The sequence below is a fragment of the Tenrec ecaudatus genome, chromosome 17 (genome assembly GCF_050624435.1).
Source record: "Tenrec ecaudatus isolate mTenEca1 chromosome 17, mTenEca1.hap1, whole genome shotgun sequence".
Lineage (NCBI taxonomy): Eukaryota > Metazoa > Chordata > Mammalia > Afrosoricida > Tenrecidae > Tenrec > Tenrec ecaudatus.
In genome coordinates, this window is record NC_134546.1 from 11,721,291 (window position 1) to 11,734,499 (window position 13,209).

Below are 13,209 nucleotides of genomic sequence, written 5' to 3' on the forward strand. Positions count from 1 at the left end.
CCTCTTTCCTGGCTACCCCTGGTACCCGCTACTACGTCTCTCTACACTTGCCTTTTAGGTCTTTTCAATAAGTGGGATCATACAATACAAGGGGCTTCAGCATTTCATGGGAAAATTTCATCATTTGTTAGCTACAATTTCCAGCGAGCGTTCTGTAGTCCTCTTGTATTTCATGCAACATAATGTTTTCAAGATTCATCCCACTATCGTCTTTCTCTTTTGGCTTCAGGTTTCAGTTGATATTGAACACAATTAGCTTTGTGTCCAAGTAAAAAGCCTACACATCACACTTTGAGAATGGTTGCTTTAACAACAACAACAAAATTCATTTTAAAGAGGGCGCAGTTAAGAAATTGTCCCAGAGTAGTGTTTTATTTTTTTAAAGGGTGAGATAAAACTGACAAGAGACAGCTGGTTAGTCAATTTATGAGTTACATGTCTCAGGGGAAGAAATCAGAACCTTGAGGAGTAGAAGCAAAAATGAAAGACCTATTAGTAGGAAATCCGAGTTAGAAGTCTGGTTTGATGAAACATATAACTATCCTCTAGACCTTTCCTATTTCCTCCCCTTACTATTATGGTTTTTGCTTCACTTCATTAATCTGGTTAGACTTGCATATGTTCATTTGTAGAATTACAATCTTTGGATACATGAAAGTCAAGAGAGATAACCCTTCAGAAACAGTAACAGGAGTACTGGTTCCCTGAGAGTAAGGGAAGAGGGGCGGGGGGGTCACTGATGACATCATTGATGACTGAAGAGCTAGACTTAAAAATACAAAGCAAAAAATGAAGCAGGTCTTTTTCACAACCATTTAAATACAAAAGAAGGTCACTATAGAGACAACAACCGGATCAACAGAATCAAAGGGATGTGGCAGGGAGGCTGGCAGGAAACAGGGAGCTCCCAGTGATGGGTTCCAGGAAGAAGCAATGGCCCAGAGCTGGTTGTTGCGATAGTTGCCCAGCTCCCAGGAGGGTGGCTGACCTCTTGATCCGCAGAGATGTGAAATGTGTGTCCGTGAAATTGTCAGACGTAAACAAACAGTTTTTAAAGTGGTCAGATACATAGCATGTTGAGGGGAAAAGGTTGTTAGTCAAAAAACGATTCGCAGCCAAGTGGTTGGGCATGTGCGTAAGCAACGAAAAGGTATATGCAAAAGCTCAGAAAACCAAGGAATGTTCTCTAGTCGTCCTGAGAAAACTCTTGGAAGAGTTCATCCAAGTAACCAAGAATGCCAGGATGGACAGGTTCCAGGAAAAACCAGCTGTGAGCCCCGGAAACATAACAAACTAACGAACACAAACCACTGTCGTGCAAATCTCTGAGTGGGAGAATTTCAGCTGATTTAAAATGGCCTTCTTTGTACATTTCTGTATTTGTTGAACTTCTTTACAAATTATACATCAGAGAAATAGTAAGCTATTGCATTTTAAGGGATAGAAAGCTTTACTATGAAAGTTTATCTCTCTTGATAAATCCATGGCTTCATTTCATTAGATGACTGGAAGGATATAACCCATTGTTTGTTCTCTCTCTCTCTCTTTCTGTCATGTTTGCCAGGAAGCAAATCAGCAACTCAGGGGTTAAGTTGCAATAAATTCTTAAGTTTTCTTACCCCTGAGTTTCCATTCATTTGTACTTCTGACTTTGAATCGGAGAACTCCAAGGTCAAAATCACCTAAGAAATCACCCAGCTCAGCACATCAAGCAGGTGCCATACAGTAATCACAGTAAACCCTAAGGGACCACTATATGTTCCACCATCCGAAATGCAGATGCTCTGAAAACATTAGCAGGGCTGCAAATTCACCCTGAAGTGCAAATGACAGATACATGTTCCTTCTCTTCTAAGGAGGCTTGGGGTTGGAGATGCTATTTTTGCAGAGGGGGAGCTGACTCGTCTACACCCATTTCCCCCAGTGCTGGCCTTGTTCCCAGGGAGAAGCTGGAATTGGTGTGCCAAGCTGGCCAAGACCCCGAGTGTCACCCAAGGTCAAAGACCTACTCTCTTGTCCCTCTAGTCATTGCGGAAATCAAAGACCTGAACGCACTGCTGACTGACTTTACAACAGTGGACATTCAGGGATGGCCTCGACCCTAATAGAAGACGCAAGGAAGTGGCTTGAGCTTACTGGAGATGTTTAGGAAACACACATCCGTTCAAACCAATGGTAAGACTTTATCCTATTTTTTCTCATTGAATAAAACATATTTTTTCTCATATGAAACCTATCAAGCCATCTTTCCAATACTTCTAGCAGCCCGGGTGGGTGTTGAACATCCGTTTGTACAAGGTCAAGGACCAGCTGGGGCAGCCCACACAGACAGTCAAGAATCTTCCTGGGAAGATTTCATTCTTGAAACACAATTTCCTCTCCTGCCATATGGGGATGGTAGTAAATCTGTTTTCTTCAATGGGTAAGTGTGAGGACTCAGTAAGTTCACGAATGCAAAGCACAGGTAGACATGGTAGGTGTATTAGGGTTCTATACAAAAACAGAACTGGTGACATACATATGTTTATACAGAGAAAGCTTCACTTCCAGGGATTGGCTCATGTGATTGTGAGAGCTGGAAAATCCAAAATATGTCAGTTAGGTGGCAGGCTGGAGACTTCTGCAGATTGATGTACCCAGATCTACAGATCAGGTGGCAGGAAGAGAGGGTCACTTTTGTCAAAATAGTGATAGTCTAGAGGCAGATTACACCTTAAAGTACTCTTCATTCAATGGGCTAATTACATTACATTGGAGAAAACACTAACAAAAACAGGTTTCAGAGCAGTGTAGGACACACACACACACACACACACACACACACACACACACACACACACACCCTGTGCATAAAAGAATATAAAACTACACAAGAACACATAGTAATAACCTTTGGTAGAATAGAAGAGACGTTAGTGACTTTTTTTCCCCGTGTGTGATATTTTTATAGCAATTATGTATTATTTCTATAATCAGAAAGGTAACATTCTCCCAGCAGTTTTTCTGGGGGAGAAATAATGAGGAAGAGGCATAGTAAGGGGGGTAAGGATACCAGGCATGACTATCACCGAATAACAGTTTCTCTTTCTTTATAAATTCACGTCTTCAAAAAGTTTTTGGAAACTATGTAAAACTATGTATAGATTTCAATTGTTTTTGAACCCAAATAAAACTTGCGCTAACTTATCACAACATGTGTGAATAGGATCTAATTTGAAGGACTAAGACGGATAAGCCATTAACTTGGAAAAAGACCCCGATCAGAGCAGTATGAATTCTGCTAAAATTTATGAGGAAGCTTGGGTGAAATGATTGGTGCTACAAAAAGTGTACGGGGACAATGCCCCAAAGAAATCAGCAGTTTATGAATGGATGAAAAAGAAGAGAGAGAGAGAGAGAGAGAGAGAGAGAGAGAGAGAGAGAGAGAGAGAGAGAGAGGCCATTGTTGAAGATGAAGTCTGCAGTGGCAGATCATCCACATCAATTTTGAGAGAGGAATTCATCTCATTTGTGCCCTAACTGAAGAGGACCAATGATTGATAGCTGAAACAGTAACCAAACCACACATCTCCATTGGTTCGGCTTACACAATGCTGACTAAAAAATTAAAGTTGAGCAAACTTTCTGCTTGATGGGTGCCCAAACTGCTGCACTCAGATCAGCTGCGGACAAGAGCAGAGTTTTCCATGGCGATTTTAAACAAGAATGATGAAGATTCTGAAGCATTTCTTGGGAGAATTGTAAACGGAGATGAAACAATCCTGAAGACAGTAAAATATAAGCCGTGGTTCCCGAGTGGTCTGGTTAGAGTAGAAGTGGACCAAACAGAGTTTTCTTTGGATGCTCAAGGCATTTTGTCTGCTGACTTTCTCGAGGGCCAATGATGCCACCTGCTTAGTATGAGAATGTTTTGAGAAAGTCAGGTGGAGTTTTAGGAGAAAAATGCTCAAGAAAACTCATCAACTGAGGGCAACTTCACAAGAGTTTTGATGTAAAATCATTAAGTCATCCACCTTGAAGTTCTGATTTTGCACCTTCTGGCTTCCATTTGTTTCCTAACCTTTAAGGAATTCTTTAAAAGGCATCCATTGTTCTTTAGTTAATTATGTCAAACAGACTGCATCGACATAGTTAAATTTCGAGGATCCGTAGTGCTTTAGAGATGTACTAAATGGCCGGCATCGTTGCTGACAAAAATGGCTTGACCTTGATTGAGTTTATATTGAAAAATAAAATTTATATTTTTATCTTTTAAACAAAGTTCACACAAACGTTCTCAGGTCCCCTCATTGACAGAGCTGGCCTGGCCCCAAGCACTGTCCTTTTTGGCAGTCAGCTCAAACCCAAGGAGCCCCTGGTTCTGTGGCTGTGCCCGCTGAGGAGATAGGCGATAGGGGACAGGGAAGGGATTATTTTGCATGGCTACGTCTACTATTTGGCTAGGCGAGCTTTCACCAGGTAAAACAAGACAACTCACCCAAACAATGGGCCAAGGAACTGAGGAGGTGTCTCTTTAAGGGAAATACAGAAATGGCCAAAAGAACATGAAAAGATGCTCGAGGCCATGGTCCATGCTCACTCGCTCACTGCCTTCAAGTTGATTCCGACTCATGGTGACCCTACAGGGCAGAGTGGAATTGCCCTGTGGATTTCTAAGACTGAAACCACTGACAGGAGTACAAAGTCTCATCTTTCTCCCACGGAGCAGCTGGTGCATTAGAACTGGTAATCTGGCGGTTAGCAGCCCAACGAGTAACTGTGATGTCACCAGGGCTCATTCATTAATCATGAGACATGCAAATCAAAACATGAAGAAGACATGAATTCACCCTTACTGGAATGGCTATAATCAGAAAAACGGCAAATAATAGGGTTTGGTGAGGAGGAACCCTCAACCACTACAAATGCAAAATAGCACAGCCACTGTGGAAAACGACTTGGCAGTTCCCTGTGCTGTAGAACTATTCTATGACCCAGCGACCACTAGATATATACTCCAAAGAGTGTAAAGCAGACATGTGAACAGATACCTGTACCCCATGTTCATTGCAGCACTAGTTACAATAGTCCAAAGGTGGGAACAGCCCACGTGTGCATCAAGATACATAAACAAAGCATGGTATATCCATACAATGGAATATTACTCAGCCATGAAGAGAACTGAAATCTTGATAGATGCTACAGCCCGGATGAACCTTGAAAACGTTCATTGCCACTGAGTTGATCCCGACTCATGGCAGGCTCGTGGCCAGAGTAGAACTGTATTCCATAGGGTTTTCAATCTGGGAACTTTTGGTAGCAGATGGTCAGACTTGCCTTCCAACATGTCTCTGGACGGATCGAAACTGTCAGCTTTTCCATTGATGGTGGAGCACTAAACCATCTATGCCACACAGGCTGGATAAACATGGGGAGTTCTCCTTTAGGAACAGTGAGTTTCTGAAAAAGGACAGTAGTAATGAATGCACCCCGAGCGCAGTAGCGCAGTGGTTAAGCACTCAGCTGGTAGCCAAAGTCGGTGGTTCAAACCCACCTGTTGCTTCCTGGGCGAAGGATGAGACCGCCTGCTTCTGTAAAGACAGCAGCCTTGGAAACCCTAGGGGGGGTTCCTTGCCATCCCCCAGGGTCACTGTGAGTCAGAATGAACTCCATGACAGGGCGCTGTTTGAATGTCATCCAGGTCACCGAATTGTACATGTAAAAAATGTGGCATTGGCAAATATTTTGTTTTATATATTCTTATCACAATAAAACAGAATAAGAAAGAAAACCAAAACTGTCCCCAGGGTCATCTCCCCTTGTTCCACACATCTGGCTCAGACCTGAACAAGCCAGCAAGTGGTATTTTCACCCAGTGGCCACACAGCGACTCAGGCCGACAGTAAGAACACCCACACGTGGCACGCCTGCTTTTACAAGCTCTAGCCGATTCACAGAGGAGGCCCTCTAACTGATGGCCCGCCCGCTCTGTTACCACGTTGCAATCGGAGTCCCTGTTAAACAATTCTTTTTCTCCTGGGGAGATGTGCTGCCTCTCTTTATCTCTCTCCGCGCCCCCCCCCCCCGCCTGCCGTGGTCATCTTTGGAGAGGGTGTTGGAAACCAAGTAGGGAAGCAGCAGAGGGAAGTGGTTTGCAGAGGTGCCCCAAAGCCCCAGATAAGTGTTGGAGGTCCAGGCAGGTGGTCCTCAGTAAGGCAGGACACTGCAACCCCACTGAAAGGGCCCAGCCCGCTCTGTCCCAGGCTGCTGCTCTCAGCTTCCAAAGAACTGAGCCAGCCTTATGCACTTCGGCACTAGTATGGGCGGGGCTTCAAAAAGTCTATGGAAAAATTCCATCATCTTTTAGCCCTATTTTCCCATGAACTTTTGTGAGCCCTTGCATAGTCTTACAGGGCTAGAGAGGAATAACATACGTTGGGTATGAGACCAGTCCCTAGTGAAGGACATCATGCTTGGTCAAGTCCAGGGGCCGTGAAAAACAGGAAGACCTTCGACAGGATGCATCGACACATGGCTGCATCGCTGGGCTCAGGTCTAAGAACAATCGCGAGGATGGCTCCGGACCGGGCAGTGCCTCGTCCTCTTGTACATCAGGTTGCTGTGAGTCTGAATCGGTTTGAAGGCACCTAAGCAGAACCACAGGGACAAAAACCAACCACCTCCACCACAGTGGTACATCCGAATACTCACAAAATACCCTCAAGGTGCTTTGGCCTCCTGTGCTTCCCACGAGGTGGTCCTGGCCGGTTCTTGCTGTTTGCTGGAGTCCCGGAGGAGGAGGGGGAGCTGAGGAAGAAGTTGGAACATGGTCCCCAGCACCTTCCCACCTGGGGAAGGGGAGGTGCTGTTACCTCAGCTGACGGCTGGAGTGTGACCTTACTGAGCTCCTAGTCTCTCTCCAGGTAAGTGAAAACACACCTTTGCCGCTGCCGGGGAGGAATCTTGGGGGTGCAGCACTGAACGCGCCCGCTGGGAGCGGAATGGTCTGAGTGAGGGTCAGCCACCAAGCCTTCCTTGGGAGAAAGAGGGGGAAGTCTGCCTCCGTGAAGATGTTAACGTCTTGGAAACCCTACGGTGCAGGGGCGAGGTAAGCATGGGCTCACTATTGCTGACTTACTAATGCACTGAACTGACTGACTGACTTGTACTTCCCAACAAAGGCAGCGGGGAGGGGCACGGGATTGCCTGTTCTTACTTACTGTTGGCTACAGATCAGTAAGTGAGCACTGGAAAGCGCAGGCTTATGGGGGGGGGGGGCTTCAGGGCCCTCCCTCCCTGTTGGGGATGATACATTTGAGCAGCTTCGGTTCTGAAGAAAGTCAAGGTGGGGTTGGGGGTGACGTGGTGAAACTGAACCCTCTAGATTAGTAGGCCTGTGCTTCCCTTGCCCATTGGGCACTCTGACCCTGTTTTGGGGGCCGTTCGGCCCTGTCCTCTAGGGTCAGCTAAGCAGGAACCATGCAACAGGCTTTTGGACCCTGCAGAGGGGTAAGGGCGATGATTGTGGGGGGCAGGGGCTCCAGGCTCCTGGCCTGGAATGCAGATCACTAGGGTCCTGTTCCCCCCCCCCATTCCCACAGGCAGGAGAGCAGGAAGTGATGTGGGGCAGAGGCAGGAGAGCAAGCAAGGTTGGGGCTGTCCTGGCTACAAGTGACTGTGGGTTACCTTAGTGACTGTACCTTTGTAAGCTCCTCCCCCCACCCCCACTGTAGGTCAGGGATCATGGAGGGGGCTGCTGGCTGCCTCCTGAAGGTCCAGTGGGACTTTGTGTCCTACTGACCCCACTCAGGAATGGCTCCCCTTGTGCTTCTCACCTGCCTCCAGGTGAAAGAGGTGCCTCTCTGTGCTATCTTTAAGGGTTCTACTTGGTCCCGTGGAGCCCCTGGGTGGTCCGGGTGGTGAAGCTGCTCAGCAGGTGGGTCTTTGGAAGAAAGGCCAGGCAGTTTGCTCTCCATCCACAACTGGACTAGCGGACACCCTCGGGATGGAGCACAGTGCTACTCAGACCCCACGGGGTCATGAGTCAAGGTAGCTTGGGGGACAACTGGCAGACTTGGTTCTCTGGTGAAGGAACCAGAACTTGCTTCTGTGGCCCTTAAAAAAAAGCCCCACCCTCCGCTTCCTTGGGGCAGTTTCCCAAAGGGGCTGCTACGCTTCAGGGGAGGGAGGTGTGTATTGTCCAAACAGGTCTCGATCCTTTATCCTGGGTCACAGGCTGCAGCACAAATATTATCATTGCTATGATTGGGGGGTGGGGTGGGTCATTTTTCCCTTTTTTCCAAAAAGGGGGTAGCTGACCAAGTAAATTTGGTACTGTACTGGGAGGGGGAGCAGGCTAGACTTCACTGAAAGAGGGCTGTCTGGAGGAGACCAAGTGGCTTGCTGCTTTCACAATGGTTTTCTGCAGGACAGCGACAGCTCCCACGCACCTGAGGGTCAGTGGCAGTTGGTGGGACACAAGGAAGAGCAAGTTCTGCTGTGCCCGAGGGCAGGGCAGGTGGGTTGGGGGTATGACTGGAGCGGGTAGGTGGCCAAGCCAAGGACGAGGTGCTCTTTCCCAGGCCTTGAACAGAATATTCCTTTTGCTTGAGGCGTCAGGGCCTAAGGAGCAGAAGTGTCCCCTTGGGAATATGACCCAATCAGAGATGACCCCTTCCCATCCCATGAGCCTGCTGGGGCTCTCCGGCCACCCTGCCTCCTACCAGACAAATATCCCACAGGCAGAGGGGTCTGATAGGATGTGTTTATATTTACACGGTACATTTTAAAGCAATGGCTACATTGGTCATACATATTAGAAACCATTAAAAAAAAGTTAAGAACTAAAATGTACATCATACACTTGTATATATATATTTTTTTACACAGAGGTAAAAAGGCTTATTATAAAAAAATCAATACAACAGGGTGTTTTTTTCTTCTTTTTCTTAGTATACAGGTAAAGAATGAATTATGCTTCAGGCACTTAATAATTTGTTAATGAGAGCAAATAGCTTGAGGGGAAAGAGGTCAGGGATGGGGTTGGAGGTGGGAGAGAGAAGAGCGTCCAAACAGAAAATCTTTTGGTTAATGTTTTGTTACCACAGATACAAAAATACAATTCTCAATAATTTCTTCTCCAATGATTGACATCAGTATGGCAAAGCTGACTGGGAAAATACTATGCACTGTTCAGCTGCAGTGTGGCGATTAGAGACTTATTTACATACATGTCCCCATGTCTGTCCTTGGGCCCTTAACCGCTGCCTTCACAAACCAAAACACAAAGTAAAACAAACGCCGACGTGGAGTTCAGATTCGTTAGCATTAACTCTTACAAGGGGTTGGGAACCGGCAAGGGAGTAAAGGGGGTGGGGGGAGGAGACGGCGACCAAGTAAAGACGACAGGTTGGCGGCTGCAATGTGTGTACTGTATTCTTGTGGAAATAAATAAGGGCGCTTGAACGGCGATTGAACAAAACGTTACATTAGTGTTGTGCTTTGTCGAGAGGAGACCTTAGAGAAAGACCCGTAGGAAGGACTTCAAGGGGGGAAAGTTGTTCTCGGAACTGCTTTCAGAGGTTGGCTGAGGGTTTCCTAGATGTTCTCCAGGCAAGGGAGAGGTGCTCTTGCTCCGTCCCTCAACGGAGAGGCCCACCCCAGCAACTCCAACGGGCGAAAACATCTGCCGACTAACTCCGAAGCATATTGGCTGCCTATGGACATGGATGCGCTGGCTGCAGGGCTGTGAATGGCTCTCAGACGGGCTGAGAACATTCTCATGAAGGTTAGCACTTTCAGTATGATTGGCAGCCCGTTAAGAAATGTCCCTTTCCTCCACAACCCATGTCCTGTGTGTAATAAAGAAGGGGATGGGGGCTGGAGGGGAGAGGGAGGGCAGGCTGCGCCCTCAGCTGGCAACAGATCACCACAGAAAGACAGTGGTGGGAAGAACAGCCGGCGTTGTTGGCAAGCCTGACCCTCGTGGGTCTCCACAAGGTTCTGATTGTACTATGCTAGGTATAGGTAACCACGCTTCGTAGCTTGTCGTTCTTCCTTAAGATGGGGCTTTTCCTTGCAATCGATTAGAAAAATACTCTTTCCCAGGGAATGAGAAGCCTCCTACGTGGCAAGGCGACAGGTAGAATCAGTCAGTTGACCCAACCACCATCCGTGCACCTGATGTGGCACGTCTGGGTTTGAAGCTGCAGCACAAAGACACTTAGGCATTGGAAGGGTTCTTTACATATGGCCTTGTTTCCCCCACCCCCCGCCCCAACCCTCCCCAAGTATAAATGAAGAGGAATTCGGTGACGTGATCGCGTCCGAAACAAAATCCCACAAACAAAAAAAAGCAACACGCTACTCTTCAAGTTCATGACATTTAAAATCCCTCCTCAGAATAATATAAAATGGCTGTGTGTGTGTGTGCGCACAAAATCCTAATTTTGTTTATCCTCTGGAACGTGTCTGTGGCGACCTTGCTGTGTGTGACCTTCCATAGTGTTTGGCTCCCAAAAAACATTTCGACTTCCTTAGTGTCTTCTTGGAATATTGCTACATTTTTTGACGTGGTGGCAACATCATTGTAAAAAGTTCTACTTGAGGGGTTACTAGGGATGCTTGCAAAAAGCCCTCGTGACACAGTGGTTAAGTGCCTGGCTGCTAATGGGAAGGTCGGCAGTTCAAACACATGCACAGCCCCAAGGGAGAAGACGTGGCCATCTACTCCCACTGGATAGGATTTAGAGCCTAGAAAACCCTTCCCGGCCAGTTGTTCAGTCCTACAGGGTCCCAGTGGATCCGAATGGACTTCAATGGTAACAGGTTGGTTTTTGTTTGTTTTGTTGTTATTTAGGGAGGCTCATAGAAACTTTAGATCCCTTTCTAGGCTCTGGTCCTAGAGGCTGCGGTGCAGTTGATGAGATTTTCCTGATCCTCTAACGTTAAGGCTCAATTCTCAGTCCTTTGACGGGTTCATGTTTTGAATCGTCTCAACAGAAATTTTGTATTTTTCAGAGATTTCGTTTTTTGGGGGGTAGGGTGGGCGGAGAATGATGGACTAAAGATCGAAACTGCAGCTCCCGGGGAAAAACTTGGCTGTGCAATATGGTTTCGTGGTAGCGGTTTGTAAATGAGCCAACCCTCCTGTGCATGAGAACTGATCACAAAGGTAAAACACTTGTGGCAGGGTACAATCATTCGGACATCGCCTTTCCGCAGGAACAACGCAGACGCTGAACTGAGAGTGGGCAAAGGGAGTGCTCTTTGAGGAATCAACTATGAAACCCACCCCCCCCACCCCCGCCCCATCCCCCCCAGCAGTTTGGACTGCAGTCTCCTTTGGACTGGAAGAGGGGGAGGGGCAACGACAGGAAATAAACACATGGATAAGACATTTAGCTTGATTACAGGTCGTTAAGAATACAAGAGCGTCTATACCGACGGTTCCTTTCCGTTGAACACTGTGCGTGTGTGGGGGCGGGCGCGGGTGTAGCCGCCGCAGAGTGTGCAAGGCTCGGGGTGCGGGGGTCGACTGGAGGGTCCGCCAGGCGGCTCCCGGGCTGGAATGGTGCCGTTAGGGAGCAGGGGAGGCGGTGGAAGAGTTGTCTTGTGGCTGTGGACGGCGGCAGGGGAGGAGGGAAACTGAGTCATACGGCCGCCTTGTGCTTCCCGCCGCAGCACCGGCACACCACGCCACAGTGGTAGCAGGCCCGGAGGGGCAGGTAACAGCACATACAGGGGGCCAAGAAAGACAAGGCAAGAAGAGCCATCCACCGGAGGCAAAACTTGTCGTCGCTGGTATCGCACGAGCAAGGGTCTGTGTAGTCTCCCTCGGGGTCCGACATACAGTGATAGAGCATGCTGTCCGCGCACCACATGCAGCTCACCCTGCGGATGCAAGTTCTCACGGAGTCGGGCGCATCCTGACAGTGGCCCCTCCGGTTCTCCTCGTGGTTGAACATGTCCCTGCAGTACACGCACCGGGAGCGCTCGCCGTCCTCCTTCCGCCGCCGGGACTTGCCCCGCGAGGGCTGGGTCTTGATCACGCTGCCCCCGTGGCGCTTGGGGTCCTCACCGAGGCCGTAGTCGGAGGAGTCCACGTAGGGGTAGCTGTAGTCGTGCTTGGGCACCTCGCCCTTGGCGAAGCGCACGTACGAGTCCGCGTCCTCGGCGGGGTCCAGGTACTTGCCCCGGACCGGGGCGTGCCGGTAATCCTCGTATCCCGTCATCCAGATCTTCTCCCGGGGGTTGATGCGCACGATCTCTTCGTCGTCGTCCGGGAAGCTCACCTGGCGGTAGGGCCTTTGCGGCGGCGGCTGTCCCAAGTGAAAAAGGAGACAGGGTTTGAGGGCAGGGACCAAGTCCGCTCCCCCGGGCCCCCCAGTGCACCCCCCATTCTCCAAGGATGCACCCTGCGCTCACCCCAACCAGGGCATTTCCCGTCCTAGCAATTACTAAGGAGCCCTGCTGGTGTAGTGGGTGCTGCGTTGGGTTTCCAACCACCGGTTGGCAGTTCGAAACCCGGTGGGAGAAAGACGAGGCTTTAAAAATTATTTGTTTTTTTTAACTCCTATAAAGCGTGACCAGTCTAGGAAATCCAAAGTGGCCGTTCTCCTGTCCTATAGGGTCGCTCCCTGTGAGGTGGCACTGCCGATGGCAGAGTGTCTGGGGACGACTGAGCCATCCAAATTCTCAGTATTTCTAATCCTGAGTCTCCACTGTGGGGCGGCTTCAGGAAATCGAGTCAACAGGTCCAGACCAACATTTCTTCCACTGTGCTGCGCAGAGAACCATGGAGAACAGCTGCATGGATTTTCAAACGCAGAACCCACCCGAGGGCACAGGGGACTATGGGCAGCTGACTGGTTTTGCCTGATTTTGTTTCTAGCAGGCTCTCTTTGGGAGGCCTGGTGGCACTGTGGGTTAGGTGTTGGGCTGCAAACCACAAGGTCAGTGGTTCAAGCCCACCAGCGGCTCCAGTGGCAAACAGACCCTGCTGCCTGCTCCCATAAACATTTATAGTCCTGGAAACTAAGAAACCCTGGAAACGCTCGCTATGCATCAGAATCAACTCGATGGCAGTGGGCTTGGTTGGGGGTTTAGGTTCTCTCTTGTCACACCGTCTTGTCTTTTCCTTAAATGAACACTGGTAGCAGTGTGTGTCCCGGCCGCCAACCATCAGCTAAGTGCTGTTTCATGGAACTTCATTATCTAGGTGTCCACTGG

The 13,209-nt window shown here is 48.5% G+C and overlaps 1 protein-coding gene across 2 annotated transcripts in view; it reads right to left on the bottom strand.

Moving 5' to 3' along the window:
• Positions 1-8,731: 8,731 nt before the first annotated feature.
• SPRED2 (sprouty related EVH1 domain containing 2) overlaps positions 8,732-13,209 on the bottom strand; it is a 128,478-nt gene continuing 124,000 nt past the window's right edge. For both annotated transcript variants that reach the window (XM_075535208.1, XM_075535207.1), the window contains one exon: positions 8,732-12,299. In XM_075535208.1, the coding sequence (XP_075391323.1) occupies positions 11,631-12,299 (669 nt within the window). In that variant the 3' untranslated portion in view covers positions 8,732-11,630. The remainder of the gene's footprint in view (positions 12,300-13,209) is intronic.